A 19,202-nucleotide genomic window follows, 5' to 3' on the forward strand; every position below is an offset into this window, starting at 1 on the left:
TTACTGGGCCATTTTGATCCCTTTTTGATTTGTGTTGTATTGATTTGTGTTTTTTATTACTGGTTTCAATTGATTTATTATGTCTTTACTTGTCTCTTTGAAGATGTTTTATTTGCACAGAAAAATGATCAATACATAAGTAAACATGAACAGCAAGCTTTAGCTTGCCCCTCATATTCTATCCCAAAGAAAAATGGAAATATGCAGCTAATTGGGAAGACCGTTCATTTGCCTGCTGTTTCTGCAGAAATGCAAAAATGAATCCAGTAGTGTCAGATAAAGATAAATGTCCCCCCTAAAATGTAATGGGATTGCACAGAACAGATGGTCTTATGGTGAGATTTGCTGAGGGTTGAGGATCCGAGGATCAGTCTCTACAACTGCTGCAGATCCTGAGTTGCTCTAAAATGTTTCTTCCCCTCTCTCTCACCCCCCCACCCCTCAATATCAAATGCTGGTAAACAGCCCAGCTCTTAACAGTTACTCCTTCCCACACTGTTGGCCCACCATAGGATTTATGATGGTTCAACTGACTCTTGTTGGCTAAAATATCCAAAGGATGTCCTGAGTTAGTCCAGTCAAGTTGGCATTTTCAAATTTGTAAAATGCATTTTAAAAAATGTCCCCTTGCTGCAGAACAATTTAAAGGTATTTTAGCAAATGCCCCATGTAGAGATCTCAAAAGTCCAAATTCTACTTTATAGCCTACTTTTGAGTCTAGCAAGGTCAGATAGTATATTAGGAATGTATCTTTATACTGCTATGCTAAAGGCATATTTTGATTTTCTTTGCTTTTCCCCAATTTTTTTTATTCAGTGCTGCTAAAACCAAGTTGTTTTCTGGATTTGCTCTTCATCATTCCAGACCAGTGAGTTGAATCCACAAGGAAATAGATTCAGGGTAGATATTAGGATAAATTTTCTGATGGTAATTGCTATCAACCAGTGAAAGAGGAAAGAGGCTGTCTCATGAAGTGGAATGTTTTTCTTCAGTAGAGGTCTTGCAACAAAGGCTGTTCAAAATGTTATATGAAATTCTGCACTGAGCATGGGTTGGACTAGATGACAGCTGAGATATCTTCTGACCCTGTGATTCTATGGTGGTATGATTAGTATAACATGTAGTGGTCCTGGGATGGGGGAGCGCTCTTTCTACATAAGCATGAAGGCAATGCTTACTATCACATGCACTTAAAATGCACTCCTGTTAACTATTTCCTGAGCATGCATACACCTGACACAGATAGACTCCCTTGCTAGATAGCATGGTAAGATTCCTCCTCATCTTTATTTTCCCTCAAATAGAGGTTTCCAAAAATTAGTAGAAAATAGAATTATTTTTGAAATTGACCCAATAATGGCTAGCTGCCTTGTGTCTGAGCTTGAAAAGCTGAAGAATATATTTCTATGAAAAAGGCATATTTTGCCTTTATATAGCAAAGAGCTCTTGCTTGCAATGAGGAATATTGCAGAAAATGTTCATGCAAAGATTAGACAGATATCTATTTAAGATACCTGAATTCTTGATTTTCTGCACAGACCTATGCAAGCTCCTTTCAATGCTAGGAGATACACACATGCACATACAGAGAGAGAGATAAAAAATATACTGTATGTATATGTATATGTATATACATACACACATACATACATAAATATACACACACACACACACCACACACATATAGCTGATATTAATAAATGTACAAACTAAAGGTATTGGCAAAATATTGCTGCTTGCTTTTTTTTAGTGATAACTATGCTTGTAATAAGTGGGTATTTACAATAGATTATTTTATAACCTGGGCATCCAAATTCAAATATTTTTAAAAGGGGAAAGAGAAATAGATACTTTTAAAATAACAATCCAAAGTTGCTTTAATAACATATATCAATTTTTTAAAATATTTTGAATTTAAAAAGTTAATTTGGAACAATTTTCAGTGGAAATACTGATGACAATTTGTTCAGAGGAGAATACTTTGCAATGCCTGAAAAAAAGGGGGGGGGATTTTTGTCTAGGGGGAAAAAAGAATAAACCACAGTTGAAGACTGATTGACAACACTGTTGCATATGTTTAGAAGACATAAGGTTTTTTTGTCTTGACTTGTATGAAACGTGAATTCCTTAATTAAACTTTAGCAGGGAAAGATACATTATGCATATGGACACTTAACAACAATAAGTGCTTATTTAATGATGAGCAGAGCTGTAAAAATGAGTGTATTGTAAAGTTAATTGGGAGCTGAAGTGATTGCACTTTAATTGCACAAGCAGGGATTACTTATTTCAGTAGTTGGTATGTGCAATTTTCTCGCAGAAGGAAAAAATCTGTCGAATTGCTATTCTCCGCCTTTGGTCTTAAGAGTAACATTTTATGTATAGCAAAGGCATATATTGCAACCATAATGCTTTAAGTCTGCCACCTGCCCTGGCTGGCCTTTTGGCCTCTGAGTTCATACAGAGGCCAAAAGGAAGGATGAAGAAGAAACCTGACATGGATTTTGTGGAAGGGATTTGGGAGAGCTGTGCCAAGAGGCAGCATGGCCTATGAAAAGGCTCTGAAGCAAGGTGAAAAGAACATGTGTCTGAAAATTGCATGCAGAAGGAATATCAATGTAAAGAAGAAAAACATTTGCACTAAGAGTTTGCATGAAGAAAATGTACTAAACAAATTCATGTAAGAGACATAGAGCTGAAATGAGTTTCTCAGGGAATCTGTATTAACAGATGCATGTATTACAGAAGTTGTGTGCAAAGATTGGGCCCTTTATTCCGTGGCTCTTCATCAGGAGCCAGTGGTTATAAAGAAGAGAAAGCTTGTTTTTCCATGGGAAATGCTCAAAGAGCCATGCAAGAGTCTCTTATGCTGTTCTACTAGTTTGCAGAAAAATATCACTGTGACTTGCATATTGTTTCTTTTCTTGTATCCCAACACACTGTCTCAATCTATGGCTCCATGTTTTGAGAGGAAAACAATTGCCCATTATAGCATCATGCTTTCCCTTTGGCAGCTTCACATAATCAGTGGATGGCTCAACTTTCAAAATAAAGGTTTTTCAACTTTTAACTTCAAGACAGAAGTTACATGATCAGAGAACATTACTTACCAGCCTGTCCAAGCTGGTGCCGGCAGCAGTTGTTGGTCTTTCTTCCGGGTTATAAGGTCGAAAGCGGGTGTTGAAGTTTTCAGGAATGGATCGGGATGATCTTATGCCTGGAGCTGGTTTAGGCTGTCCACAACCTTGAAAAACCTGCAAGAATAAGGTTTGGTTACACCCAGAAGGCTCACTGAAGATAAGAATCTAGCAGCTTGAATAAGAAGATTTTTTACTTGCTATGCAAACTTCAGTGGATTTATTTGTTAAAGGCCATCAGCCAACCTGTGTAATTTCAGAAATTTCAGGTAGCATTATCTAAATCTGAACTGCACGCTCCTACCTGCTGTATCAGGCAGGACTTGGTTCATGAATGCCATACTTGAATGGTTCTGGTTAGGTTTTCAGTCTATATAGGCTGAACAATGCCTTTGCATTTTGCCAACTGTTCTTTTCAGGGTCAGTTACCTGAGCATGGACTGTCTGAAGGACTACGCAGCAATATCCTGAAATTCTTAGACTTTGTTCTTTCAAGGCTGTACACCTCTTGCTAGTTTCACTATTCAGCAGATTTTTTTCTGGAACTTCACAACTGCCCACCTTCCATGCAAATGCAATCTTTTTTAGCGCCAACTGTCTACTCCATAACCCATTTTAGAATACTGAATATGAATCCATTTTTCTGAGAAGCTTAGTGATTGAGGCCTTTTAAAAAAATGAATGTGCTCTGCTTCCTAAACAGAACTGAACTGAACTATGAGCTATCCAGAACAAAACCAGACATTTGCCATTGGTATAAACCCTACAGATGTTTGGTCAAAAAGGCATTTACATCAGTAATGGAAAAAATCATAATATATGTCCTGAGAGTCACCAGACTAAGGAATAGCAAATAGGGGCAATAACAGGCTTAAGTTTGAATAGAATAGTGGATAAATCTTGTTGTCTAATTTGTTGCAAATAAATATTTATCAATATACTATAAATAGGAGGAAGTACATTTGGTAGATTATTAATGGATCAGAAGGATTATGATTTATCCTAAAACCAATCGAAGAGAATTTATCCTAAAACCTCAGTATAGTTTATGTTATAGTTAGGTGAGTCTAGGAGACTTGAAATAGGAGGAAGTTAACCTAATTGATACTACTTATTGTTGCATCAGAGACTCTATCAAAATGTCACAAACTGCAGTTGGATATACTGAGATCAGGTAGGGCTGGAGGTATGTGGATCTAAATGAATAATCATTTCTCCCAATTATTTATCATGTTTGATATTAAAAGCCTGTGACACTGGCTTATATGAGTGACCTTGACAAGAGCTTGTCAGAAGTTCTGCCAAGAAAGCAGTTTGTGAGAAAATGAAGAGACAGCGGAATCTGTGCTCCTAGAAAGAATCATGTGTTGTTTATTTGTTCAGTCGCTTCCGACTCTTCGTGACTTCATGGACCAGCCCACGCCAGAGCTTCCTGTCGGTCGTCAACACCCCCAGCTCCCCCAGGGACGAGTCCGTCACCTCTAGAATATCATCCATCCACCTTGCCCTTGGTCGGCCCCTCTTCCTTTTGCCTCCACTCTCCCTAGCATCAGCATCTTCTCCAGGGTGTCCTGTCTTCTCATTGTGTGGCCAAAGTATTTCAGTTTTGCCTTTAATACCATTCCCTCAAGTGAGCAGTCTGGCTTGATTTCCTGGAGGATGGACTGGTTTGATCTTCTTGCAGTCCAAGGCACTCTCAGAATTTTCCTCCAACACCACAGTTCAAAAGCATCGATCTTCCTTCTCTCAGCCTTCCTTATGGTCCAGCTCTCGCAGCCATATGTTACTACTGGGAACACCATTGCTTTAACTATGCGGACCTTTGTTGTCAGTGTGATGTCTCTGCTCTTAACTATTTTATCGAGATTGGTCATTGCTCTTCTCCCAAGGATTAAATGTCTTCTGATTTCCTGACTGCATCAGCGTCTGCAGTAATCTTTGCACCTAGAAATACAAAGTCTTTCACTGCCTCAATGTTTTCTCCCTCTATTTGCCAGTTATCAATCAAGCTGGTTGCCATAATCTTGATTTTTTTTAGTTTTAGCTGCAAGCCAGCTTTTGCACTTTCTTCTTTCACCTTCATCATAAGGCTCCTCAGTTCCTCTTCGCTTTCAGCCATCAAAGTGGTATCATCTGCATATCTGAGATTGTTAATGTTTCTTCCAGCGATTTTAACTCCAGCCTTGGATTCCTCAAGCCCAGCTTGTCACATGATGTGTTCTGCATACCAGTTGAATAGGTAGGGGGAGAGTATACAGCCCTGCCGTACTCCTTTCCCAATCTTAAACCAGTCCGTTGTTCCGTGGTCTGTTCTTACTGTTGCTACTTGGTTGTTATACAGATTCCTCAGGAGGCAGACAAGATGACTTGGTATCCCCATACCGCTAAGAACTTGCCACAATTTGTTATGGTCCACACAGTCAAAGGCTTTAGAATAGTCAATAAAACAGAAATAGATGTTTTTCTGAAACTCCCTGGCTTTTTCCATGATCCATCGGATATTGGCACTTTGGTCCCTAGTTCCTCTGCCTTTTCTAAACCCAGCTTGTACATCTCGCAATTCTCGCTCCATGAATTGCTGAAGATTCATGCAGGATCTTGAGCATTACCTTACTGGCATGTGAAATGAGTGCCACTGTTTGATAGTTTGAACGTTCTTTAGTGTTTCCCTTTTTTGGTATGGGGATATAGGTTGTTGGAAGAGAGTGTTTGTTATGCAGAGTGAGTCGTCTTGGCAAAATTCTATTAGCTTATGTCCTGCTTTGTTTTGTTCTCCCAGGCCATGCTTACCTGTAATTCCAGGGGTCATTTGACTGCCCACCTTAGCATTCTAGTCTCCTGTGATGAAAATAACTTTTCTTTTAGGCGTGTTGTCCAGTAGGTGCTGCAGATCCTCATAGAACTGCTCTACTTCAGCTTCTTCAGCATCTGTGGTTGGGGCGTATATTTGGATCACTGTGATGTTAGATGGCTTGCCCTGAATTCGAATTGAGATCATTCTGTCGTTTTTTGGATTGTATCCAAGCTTTAGCTACTTTACTATTAATTATGAAGGCTGCTCCATTTCTTCTGTGGTCCTCTTGTCCACAGTAGTAGATCTGGTGGTCATTTGATGTGAAGTGGCCCATTCCAGTCCATTTCAGTTCACTGATGCCCAAAATGTCTATCTTTAATCTTGACATCTCACCAATAACCACATCCAATTTGCCCTGGCTCATAGATCTTACATTCCAGGTTCCAATGGTGTGTTGATCCTTAGAACATCAGATTTGCCGTTCACCACCAGCACCGTCCTTTTGGCTTTGAGCTAGCTGCATCATCAAGTGTGGGGCTAGTTGAACTCATGCTCTGTTCCTCCCCAGTAGCATTTTGACCATCTTCTGACCTGGGGGTCTCATCTTCTGATGGTATACTGACATATCTCTGGTTGTACTGATCCATTTAGTGTTCACGGCAAGAATACTGGGGTGGGTTGCCATTACCTTCCCCAGGGATCGCATTTAGTCGGACCTCTCTGTCATGACCTTCCCGTCTTGGGTGGCCCTTCATGGTTTAGCTCATGGCATCATTGAGGTGCTCAAGCTCCAACACCACAACAAGGTAATGATTCTTTGCTGAAGAGATTGAATCATACCAATGGGAAAAAGGCTGGCTGAAGTGGTGGGAAGCAGTGAGAACTTTGGGACAAAGTGACCAGATCATCTTCGGCTTCAAGGTTGTATAGGAAATGAAATTGAAGCATAGCCATACATACATACTAGATTTCAGGGAAGCCAAAATTGACAAGCATAGAGTAGTACTAGGTGGGAACCCATGGATAAAAATCCTAGGTCAGAGGGCCCATCCGCATAGCCTCCCTGCCCTGGCTCCAAGACAGCATGCTTTCTTTTTCTAGAGGATATATTTTCACTGTGGAGCCTTCAACTTGTTGCCAGACTGCTGCTAAGGCAAGGTGAAGCTGGATAGATGTGACCTGGCAAGAAAAGGATGGTTTCCCCAGGAAATCAGAAACAAACTGCTCTGCAAACATTCTGTGTTTCACAGAGGAGGAGCCTGAGGGAGGTCAGTGACCTGCATGGCTCCAATTGGGCTCCTTCATATATGCCTGGAGGATTCTGGCCTCCATGGCCATTTATACTTTTACTGTCAGATTAAAAACTTTTTTTTTCTAAAAAGAGAGCCAGTTTGGTGTAGTGGTTAAGGCACCAGGCCAGAAACTGGGAGACAGTGAGTTCTAGTCCCCCTTAGGCATGAAGCCAGCTGGATGACCTTGGACCAGTCCCTCCCTCTCAGCCTTAGGAAGGAGGCAATGGCAAACTGCTTCTGAAAACCTTGCCAAGAACACTGCAGGAATAGTCCAGGTAGTTGCCAGGAATCAAAAACGGACTTGAAGGCACAAGAAACAAAAACTTTTCTAGCATCTTTTCCCTTTGCTTCAATTGAATATCCTGTCCAAGTCTTTGCATTGCATTTTAGGAAGGATATTGACAAATTGGAATGTGTTCAAAGGAAAACAATCAAGTTGATAAGGGCCAAGTAGGAAAAAAATAGATGAAGAACTGTTGGAAATGTTGGATATATTTAGCCTGGAGAAGAGAAAACAGTGGAGTGACTTGACAGCTATTTTCAAGTATCTGTAGAGTTATCATGTAGAAGATAGGGTAGACTTATCCACTGTTGTTCCACAAGGCAATGCACAAAATAATAGGTTTAAATTACAAGGGAGGAGATTTTGATTTGACAAAATCCTAATTTGCTAATGTTAAGAAGTGTTCAAAAGGGGAATAGACTTCCTTGAAAGCTTTCCGTTGTGTTATTTAGACAAAACTTGGATAACCATCTGTTGAGGATGCTTTAGTAGTGGATTCCTGGACTGGGCTGGTAGTTGGGCTATATGATGACAGTGTGGCTTCCAAATCTTACACTGTATGATTCTGTGAAAATGCATGTTGTCCTACAAATGCACACACATGGCTTTCAATTGCCAAGAAAAAGGAAAATGAATTCAATATAGCCTTCTGATTTGCCATCTACTCCAAACATTTAATAGCAAAAATTGATACCTTTCCAGTCACATGCACACTGTTTTCTTGCATGTTCATAATAGCTTCAGAAATTTTGACATCAATAGGATCCATAACTGATTCAATGTTGAATGGTCCCTCTAGTCTGTCTGCTACCAAAAGCATGGCATCTGTTAAAGAACAAAGGAGTCGGTCATTAGATAATCAGTAACTGTGGAACCTTACATGTTATGCGCAAACTTGCAGTTATCTCAGGGCAAAATAATGAAAACAAGCTAGTCTTTTATTTGCTGTACAGAATTCACAGGATGCTTGGATATGTAATGAGACAGAGAATGATGCAGATTTTAACAGGTTCTCATAGTGCAATCTTGGGCCTAAAGGTTTGCATTGCTTTAAGGATGTTTCAAGATGTCTCATCCTAGAATGTACAACAGGTGTATCTGGACGACTTTGAAGGCATGCTTTTCAATTGGATGCCTACTTTCAAAATACAATTATGACACGATTGTCTCCAGCACAGACTGTCAGTCTGCATAGCATGCATGCATAGGTGTGTTGCATGTTGCAAATCTTAAGGTCAGGTGGCCCGTGGCAGTTGGGAAAGCCCATGGACACTCCCTTCAGCAGCCAGCTGGGTCTCCTCACCTGCCCTGCCCTGCCCTGCCCAGTCTTACTTCCCACTTCTCTTCTGATCATGTTGAGGAACAAGAGAGTTCATGTCTTGTGCAATTACGCTCCCCTCCCCCATGCTTTTTAGGATCACTTGGGAGAAAAATGGGAATAAATTCTCTTTTCTCACCCAACAAGTGTACCTATTCAAGATGAGTGTTTCCCCATTGCTAACAGGACAATGGATTCTGACAAGCAGCCATTTTGATCAGAAGGGCCATGGGTGGGGATAGGTGCCTGGTTATAGGCAGGTAAGAAAAGCTTTTTCTTCCTAGTAATCAATCTTGTGTGTGTGTGTGTGTAACTCCAAAGTTACATGACTTTGTACACTATAACGCAGTGTTTCTCAACCTTGGCAACTTAAAGACATGTAGACTTCAACTCCCAGAATTCCCCAGCGAGCCAGGAATTCTGGAAGTTGAGGTCCACACGTCTTCAAGTTGCCAAGGTTGAGAAACACTGCTATAACCCCTCAACCAAAATAGGTTGCTCATCCCTGATATACAGCAAAGCTCCAGATAAGTAATAAGAAGCAGGTTAAAAGTTTTCTTCCCCAAAGCCATCTGCTGTCATCTGTACATAAGGAAAAAAGACAACAGAGAGTTGACAAACTGAATTCATTAAGGATGCTGTATTCTACCTTTTCATGCAGCAGAGACAAAAGACTCTTTTGTCATGAGACTTGAAACAGATAATTTGCTAAATAATTCATTCATAGATTTATCTATCATACAAATGAAAGCTGATAGAAATGAAGCCTTGGTGTATAGTCTAGAATTTTGCCCAAGACACTGCAAACTTCAACTTGACATACCAGGATCTTGTAATTAAAGCAGCTGTTCCCTCTGACCCAAAGGACTCCATTTCCTTGCAATACAAAATGGGATAAATACTGGATTCTTGCCATGATGAACAGGTACAAGCCAAGTTTGATGCTTTGTGTTTTTTACAAAATGCAGCTTGATGTCACCTGTTGGAAGGTTCAGTTTATGGTACCATTGGGGTTGCATAAGCTCATTTGTCTAATTGCACAACACTATACTCTGGGTGTTGCATAATGCACTATAATAAGAGGATGATGATTTACACATACTACCTTTGTTGTGGGATATCTTTGACAATCTGAGCCACTGCCAGCTTATCCATCACCTTACTTTGTATTCTAATCTCAATACATATTTAAACAGTGTTCCTTTTCCCTAGCATAGAATTCTTTTACCCCCTGGACCAGACTGAATGTTAAATTCTGTGTCAAAGACTTTGTGAGCTAATCAGTCTTTTCAAAAAATTTGCAGACATCTGAGGGCCCAGGATTAGATTTAGGGTGACTACATGCACATTACCTTTAAAACAGCAAGCATAATTTAAAGGCAATTTTTTTTTAAAAAAAAATGTGGACACCATGTTTCTAAAGATATGTGTATCATAATTACACCTAGGTCCTGTACTTCAAGTAAAGACATAATAGATTTCACTGCAGTAATGGTAATAATATTATGGTCACAGATACCACCCTTGGTGCCTGCTAGGTCAATTGTGAAAAAGGTGAAAGGTCCCCTGTGCAAGCACCAAGTCATGTCTGACCCTTTGTGGGGATGCCGCTTTTGTGACTTTTTCTTGGCAGACTAGAGCGGGGTGGTTTGTCATTGCCTTCCCCAGTCGTCACCTTCCCCAGCAAGCTGGGTACTCATTTTACCAACCTCGGAAGGGTGGAAGGCTGAGTCGACCTGAGCCAGCTACCTGAGAATCCAGCTTCCGCTGGGATCGAACTCAGGTCATGGGGAGAGTTTCGGTTGCAATACTGCCTCCTACCACTCTGCGCCACACGAGGCTGTTCTATGCTGTTTAATGCTAGGTCCATTATGCCTGATTATTAAAAAAAAGTCCTATTTTTTGCACATTTTTAAAATAATTAAATAGGAAGTCAGCACATTGTAAAGCAAGGCTGTAACTTCTAGCCTCACCATTATTTACAAGACTGTTCTTGTACAAGACTGTTCATATAGCTGACATAAATGATAGATGGTTACAATCCAGAAAAGAAACTCAGAGCAATAGATGGCAACCCACCTCCCACCCCCCAGGGCACTAGAAAATGTAGCGGGAAACAACCTCAAACCCTTGTCTTTGAGTGAATGGATGTTTGGGACTAGCCACATCCACTATGGCAGCCAGGATGTGACCAAACATCCTCTGGGAGCCCTTGGGAAAGGGATGACACATAGCTTGGGGAGTGAGTATTGCTAACACTCCAGGAGACCACTTAAGATCCAAAAGGTTCTTGATGGACTTGAACATTGGGCCCTATCCAACAAAATGTTGTTCAGTGGTGATAAATTTAGGGTTCTGCACTTAGGCAGGAAAAAAACAGATGTCGAGGTACAAAAGGCGATATCTGGCTTAGTATTATTTGTGAGAAGGATCTGGGAGTCTTGGCAGACCATGGATTAAGGATGAGGCAGCAATGTGCCACAGCTGCCAAAAGAGCCAATGCTGCATCAATAAAGGTATAGTGTCAAGGTTATGGGAAATAATAGTCCCACTCTATGCTGCACTGGTCAGACTGCACCTGGAATACTGTGTCCCCTTCTGGTTGCCACAATACAAAAAGGATGCTGAGGAAAGAGTGAAGAGCAGAGTGACAAAGATGCTAAGGGGCTTGGAGGCCAAATCCTATGAATGGTATTAAAGGAACTGGGTATGTTTAGGCTAAAGAAGAGAAGGCGAAGAGGAGACATGATAGTCTTCCAGTACTTGAAGGGATGTAACAAGAAAGAGGGTGTGGATTTGTTCTCCAGAGCAGGGCCGCAACTGGGGGGGGGGGCAAGCAGGGCATGTGACTTGGGTGCCGCGCTGGGGGGGGTGCCAAAATGAGCACTGGGGGGCACCAAAATGGGCTCGGAATCCATGTTTGCCCCGGGTGACACAGACCCTAGTTGCGGGCCTGCTCCAAAGCACCTGAAGGTAAAACAAGAACCAATGGTGGAAGCTTTAGAGAGAGAGAGAGATCCAAATTTGAAATAAGGAGGAATTTCCTGTCTGTGAGAACAGCCTGCTTCCTAAGTCTGGAGTTTGTGAGTGCTCCATCACTGGAGGTTTTCAAGAATGATTGGACAGCTATTTGTCTGTGATAGTATAAGGATTCTTGCACTGGGCAGGGGGTTGGACTAGATAACATCTAAGGTCCTTCCAGTTCCAATGCCGACCAATTCTAAATATGCTCTCCAACCCAAGGAAGTTACTTATCTCTGCACTGTGAAGAAGACTGTGACCAGAGTACCTGCAAGCCTGCTCAGTCTGCTTTCTTGATGTTATTTGTTGAGGGCTCTCTTCAAAGAAAGCCCCTGCTTTTCATTGTTATGCTTCTTTTCCCCTCCCCCCAACACATTCTTGAACTGGAGAGCTCTCCTTGGTAATGTAGGACATGAAGCTACCCCATGAAACTACCCTTTTGCAGATCTTCATAGAACAACCATAAAAATCATGACACTTTGTTTCATCTACTCCACTAAACATAGAACTTCAGGACATCAGTCCAACAAGTTTCCACCATTGGATCCTTAATAGGAAAGATTTCCAAATATGGTGCCACATGATCCTGTACATTTTTCTGGCCTACTTAAAACAAACAAACTTGACAAATTGGGCAAAACTGGGAAACTGGGAAGCACCACAGATATAATTGACTCTAATAGTTTTTTCTACAAACCAGTATGTTGGGGTTTTTTTTGGCATTAACGTCAGTGTGCAAAATAATATTTTCCAATTTTATTTGGCCATGGAACATTTTAGGTCTTTGAATATATGGATGGTACAAATACATGTGAGTTCAGAGAAGGAAAGTATTTTAGGTGGAAAGTGTGTGCTTCTGTGTGTGTATACATACACATACAGACAAACTATCAGTTGAAACTTTTATCAAAGAAAAACTAGAAGTGACAAATCTCAAATATTTAGTCAAGCACTTTACCTCACTACAGTCATTTCATTTTTGCATGAAAAAGGAATGCTGCATAATCTTTTGAATGGAATTAGTGTTTTTGAAGCTGTTGATCATAAATCCACTTGGAGTTAGGGGTAATGCTTGAAAGCTGGATCCTCATGTCTGGATTCTCTGTTGTCTTCTGCACTTGCTTTTCATTGCACCATAATGGGAAAACCATATTTCATACAAGTACTTTGAACAGAAAGGAGGAACTGCATTGTCACATTTAGGTACCATTGAATTAGGCTGTTTAAAAAGTCAATTAGTCAAAGATCATTAAATTTTAGTTTCTGCTAAGAATCAGAAATTAAGTCAATTAAATTCTCAGACTCATGGGCTACTAAGCCAACTGATTTCATGGCAATTGCAACCAGATTTTGACTTCAAGGATTGTGGTCATATATTGATGGGAAATATTCTAAAAGTGGTTTGATTGGTTGGTTGTTAGTGCTGTAGGGCAGCCAAGTAAATAAATAAAATTGAAGATTTTGCATAGAACAGGAGGGGATAGTTGGCATTAAAAAGCTCTTTTTTTGCTTTATTTTGAAATATATAGGTTAAGATTTCTAGAAACAAAATATTTTCTTGTCTGCTTAATGGCTAGAGTTTTAACAGAGTTAAAGGCTTTTATTTGTGTCATTACCATGGAATGTGATATGAGAACTCTGTCATACAACAAAGACATCGTGGACCATTTTTCCTGTGTTCCCCTACCCTGCTCTTTTTAGTGCAGTTTTCATTACCAATAAATCATGAAATATTTCTCCTCCTGAAAGAAAACAGATGATGCCTCACAACAGTGACTGATTATACCTGGGGAGGATAAGAGAAATTCCAGTGAGCATACTAGGATGCATGCCATCTTGTAGTCTATTGGATTTGGAAATGAAAGAAGAGGTGCTTTGCATTTGGCACATCATTTCTTAAATCTTTATGCAGTGACTGGTTGCTCCTGGATTTATAGAGCTTTTGACTAGCACAGAGAGGTAGGAAGATCAGCTCTACATAGGATTGATTTATTTTGTTTTGTTACAATTATTTCACTTCACTCTTTCTTCAATAAGGTCAAGAATAAAAGACATGTTCCTCCTTCCCAATGCTATCTTCAGAACCCTTTTTGATAAGTTATCTTGAAGCAGGGATATTCTCAAGATTCCCCAGTGATCATCCCTGCTGACCTGGGATTCGAAGTTTGGTGTTAGTCTCATCCCACTGCCAGGGGTCAGTCACTGTTTCTAGATTGTTGACACCTCTGTGCAACCTTCAGTGATGTCTTACCCATAAATCAGTATATCTAGACTGAATCACTCTGAGATCTTATACAAGATCACCAAAATCTCATGAGATCTTGCTCAAGATCGTCAAAATACCAAAACACTGAAATGAGATTTGTGATCTCATGAAATTTCAATGATTTTACATACGTTTTCTACTATTATTATTAATTTACTCTGTTTTGGGTGGCCCTAAGTGCCTTTGGGAATTGAATGGAGGTGACAGCATCTCACTACCCTACACTATCCTGGTTCTGATATAGACAGGATAATGAGTTGGAGCATCTTTTAGCATCAGCTAGTCATTACTCGAGTAATAAAAAGACTGTCCTCATTAATGTTATTTCAGCACAATGATGGATGACTCTATAAGGTGCTATGCATTGGTGCCCCATTTGTAATAACCTTAGTACCTAACCCTGGCAACATCTTTTTGTGTGTGATTGTGTGACTCCATGTTGCCTTTATCTCATCCTCAACTCATGAATGACAGAGGAATCCATCAGCCTTAGCTGTACTGGTGTTAACATAGTGTTTTCTTCTTTAAGCTAATAGCATCCTATGGCAGCCAAAGGCTATGTAAAAACTGGTGCCGTTTGCCACCCATTACATCAGAGGTGAGATGCTTATTGGCTATTTCTGGGTAATGTGGGCATGTCTGCTCTCCTCCGGTCTCTGAGTCGCCCTCATTCTGCTGTTGTGTCCCCAAAGAGCCATGCTATGCCTGTGATTGTTTGAAATGCTCAGTTGGCAATATTGTAAGTGTAACTCCATAGTGCTGCTGGCTTAGTGCTGGGCTGAAACAGTGGAACAGTGGAATGATAGAACCACCTCCTGTCTCTCAAACAGAGCAAGGAGGATTCTGTTGGATATTTGAAGAAAGGATAGGAAGGGAAAAGAAATCATTCCAAGTCCTGCTTGCATTCTACTGTCTTCACAGCTCCAATCTTCTTCTCAGTAATTTTTTCAACTTGGGAAGACAGTGTGGGCAGAAGGGCACAGAAAGAATCCTAGAGATGATAGACCACTGTTTCTCAACCTTAGCAAATTTAAGACATGTGGACTTCAACTCCCAGAATTCCCCAGCCAGCATACTGGCTGGGGAATTCTGGGAGTTGAAGTCCACATGTCTTACAGTTGACAAGGTTGAGAAAAACTGTGATAGACACACTCCTCCAAATGTGCATTGGCCCTCCTGTTACCCATTTGCTTGCTAACCTTTTTTGTTGTAGATTATTCCCACGCAAACAAAGCTATTATGAATGCCTAAAAAGCATATATATTAAAGCTGGTTAAACAAGACACTGAATTAAACAAATACTTCCTTTTTTGTAAAGCAGTGTTCATATTTCTTTATCAGAATAATTTATATTTCACCTTTCTCTTTCTTTGTAAAATGTTTATATCTTATTGGTCTCAAAAGAAGTTTTTCTTTCTTTCTTTGGATTATCTTTCTGAGCAGAAATGTATTTTAGCTCTTTTCTGAGTCCCCCATATAAGGCAAGACAGAATGGTATCTTTCAGGCAAATTAGAAAATTAATAAAAGCAAATTAATATTTGATCTGGCCAAAATCCAAACTGAACTCCCATGTGAAAGAGTTAGGCATATGCTTAGCTTGACAAGTGAAATTAATAAGATGTGGGCTGTAACCCTATACACTGTTACCTGGGAGAAAATCTAATTGACCTCAGCAGGATTTCTGAATAGATTTGCATCTGCTTCTTTTGTTAAAATTGTGCACAACTTTGGCCATAAATAGATATACCCTATGGGTTTAAAGGTAATTGCAAATATGCCACTGTCCCTAAATATTTTTTATCAGCTCTGACATTTGGGATGGAATGAAAGAACAACTAATAAATTAACTAAAATGCTCTAATGATGGACTTCTACAATACGGTTTAAAGAAAAGTAACGACTGAATTAAATGGATTCACAGGAAGTCACTTCAAATAATATGTTACCTTTGTCTGAATAGCAAACAACTCTACTTTTTAAAACATAAACTGAAAGCACTTAACTTTTATTGTATTTTTTTTAGTTTGCAAAGGCAATATAAGAACAGCACAGATAATTTTCCCTTTGTATTTACTGAACCAATGAGCATTTGGTTTTGTTGTTATCTTACAGAAATCCAGAGTTGCTGTTAGGGACTGTGCCAGCCCTTTTTAAAGGGCATGTTGTTTATATTTCAAATCAAAACTATCACTTCCAGTAAACCACTATTCACAGCAAATGGCTGCTGCACAGTTGCCTTTAGATCATTTCATCTTGCAAGATTTCAGACTTGTTATTTGTTTAATGTTCCCCCTCCCATTCCTGCTGTGCTGCCTCAATATGGTGGCATATGTGTGTGTACTCCTGGGAGGCAAAAGCAAAGAACATCTGGAGTGTATGCCCAGAGTATATGTTCCCAGCAGGGTTACTCAAAGCCTGAAGGTCATCCCAGCTACCCAGCTAAAGCCAGCAGGCACCTATATTGGGCAGCAGAGATATAGGAAGATGTTGGAGGCAGATGGGTGACAATGGCAAAGACATCACTTTATACTGCATAGGAGAAGGCAATGGTAAACCAATCCTGTATTTTTACCACAGAAGCCACACAGAAAATATAAAATTGATGACATAATGCCAGATGATGGGCCCCTCTGGTCAGATGGCACTCAACGTGCTACTGAGGAAGAGCTGAGGGTCTTTCAGAGTACTAATGGTGTTTATGATATGGCTAGACTAACATCTTTGGGATGTCTAACTGCTGATGTTACCATGCAGAAAAAAAAATCCAAAGCTGCAAAGATAGAATTACAGTGGGAACATGGAATGTAAGAAGCATGAAAGTGGGAAAATCCAACACAGTGAAAGATGAAATGAATCAACCACACATCGATTTCTTAGGCATTAGCAATTGAGACGGACTGGAATTGGTCACTTTCAGTCAGAACATCAAACTGCTTCCTACTTAGGACATGAAAAACAGAAGGAATGGCATTTTCATAGTTAGGAATGGTATATCAATAACAGTACTTGGCTGCAATGCAGTCAATGACTAAATAATATCAGTTAGACTTCATGAACAACCCTTTAATATGATGATTATCCAAGTTTATGCTCCCACCACAGCTGCAGAAGAAGTGGAAGTTGATGAGTTTTATGATCAAGTTCAACCTGCAATTAAAGGAACATGCAAGATGTGCTTCTTGTGGTTGGAGACTGGAATGACAATGTTGGAAACATTACAGAGGAAAATGTAGTTGGCTTGTATGGCTCAGGAAACCAAAATAAAGCAGGAGAATGACTTACCACTTTCTGCCAATTTGGTGTTTTCTTCACTGCTAACACTGTCTTCAAACAACCAAAATGATGCCTGTATATTTCACCATATAGAATACACAGAAATCAAATTGATTCTCTGTTGTAACAGTGAAGAAATGGCCAGCAGCTGACTGTGAAACAGATCACAAGTTGCTCATATGCAAGTTCCAAGTTAAGCTAAAGCAGAAAAAGAAAGCCAACCCATTTCCACAATATGGTCTTGAGCAGATACCCACCATTTTCAGGGAGACTATCAGGAATTGCTTTGAAGTCCTGAATCATAATGATCAGGAACCAGAGGAACTGTGGAATAAACTTTAAAAACCTTTAAGGATGAATGTGAGAAGAGACTGCCAAAGATCAAAAAACAAAAGAAAGGAAACTGGATGTCAGAACACACAGTTGAAATTGCCAAGAGGAGAAGGGAAGACAACAATCTCAGGACGTAACTTAACAAAGAATTTCAGAGATCTGTTAGAAGAGGCAAGAAGCAGTACTATATTATAACAACATCTGTAAAGACAGTGATGAGGGAGACACAGAAAAACAGGGAAAGTCTTCCAAAAATCTCTGAACTCAGAAGGGGGTTCCAACCTCAAATTGGTAGGCAGGCAATGGTTGTCCTCTGTGGAAGTGAAAGCTGAACTTTGAAGAATCAGGGTAGAAAGAGTATAGATGCTTTTGAACACTGGTGTTGGAGAAGACACCTGAGAATACCATGGATAGCAAAGAACAGATGGATCATTGAAGAAATCAACCCAGAAGTCTCACTTGAGGTGCAAATGATCTGACTCAAATTATAATGTTTTGGACATATCATGCAAAGACTTAGCTCTTTGGAGATGTCTATAATGCTGGGAAAGGTGGAAGGAAAGAGAAGGAGAGGATGACCAGCAGCAAGGTGGATGGACTGAATTACAGCAGCAATGGGTGCACTGTTGAAGATCTTTAAAAGGTGAAAGATTTGCATGATCTGAAGAGAAGCCCGACTATAACTGCTGGAAAACCTAAAGGACCAGGGTGAAGACAGATTGTCATGGAGAAAATCATCTATGTGGTCACTAAGAATCAACCCTGACTTGATGGCATATAATCAATCAATCAATCAATCAATCAGTCAATTAATTTGTTTAGTGAAATATATATTGCTAACAACAGAGAAATCAAAAGACCCAAAATGTTATGCTAAGTCTTGGATGTATACATTTACTAAGATATAGGCACTTTATAGCATAGGGAATTTCAGTGATTTTTAAAGTCAACCCAGACAAAATAGTATTTCTCAGCATGCATGAACAAAATAATCAGAAAAATAAAAACTACTAATACTTTGCTTGTTTTATCAGGAAATGTTAATTTTAATCAACATTTAGAACCCCAGAGGTCTATCATGCAGTTGTGCCAATTTGCTTGGAAAATTTTTTTAGATCAGAGATGTTGGCAAATCTCTTGTGTCACAAGGTTCTTGGTTATGAAACTGTCATGAAACTCACCACTGAGAACCACAGTAGTAAAAAATCTCTCATCCACTGAAGACTAGCTGGAAAGCTGTTTCCTGAGAAACTGTGGTGATAAGCTGCCCTTTAACAGACTAGTGGGTTTTCTCATGATTTCTTCCCTTCCCTTCAGACACAAAAAGTATTTGGCAATGTTGCCTTGGCACATCAACACTTTATACCATTATCTATTTGTTTTTAGGTCCTGACAGTTTGTGTATTTGGATGGTTAAGATGAATATCAGTGCTTTGTAATCATTTCCAGTAAATCTCACTCTGATGATTTGATTTATTCATTAA

General features: G+C 39.8%; 1 protein-coding gene across 1 annotated transcript in view; it reads right to left on the reverse strand.

Moving 5' to 3' along the window:
- The window catches only part of GPC6 (glypican 6), an 886,853-nt gene that overhangs the window by 51,694 nt on the left and 815,957 nt on the right, over positions 1-19,202 (reverse strand). The window contains exons 5-6 of the mRNA XM_063304653.1: positions 8,201-8,331; positions 3,111-3,254 (exon numbers count right to left, since the gene is read on the reverse strand). Of these exons, the coding sequence (XP_063160723.1) occupies positions 3,111-3,254; positions 8,201-8,331 (275 nt within the window). The remainder of the gene's footprint in view (positions 1-3,110; positions 3,255-8,200; positions 8,332-19,202) is intronic.

Source organism: Candoia aspera, chromosome 5 (assembly GCF_035149785.1).
Source record: "Candoia aspera isolate rCanAsp1 chromosome 5, rCanAsp1.hap2, whole genome shotgun sequence".
Lineage (NCBI taxonomy): Eukaryota > Metazoa > Chordata > Lepidosauria > Squamata > Boidae > Candoia > Candoia aspera.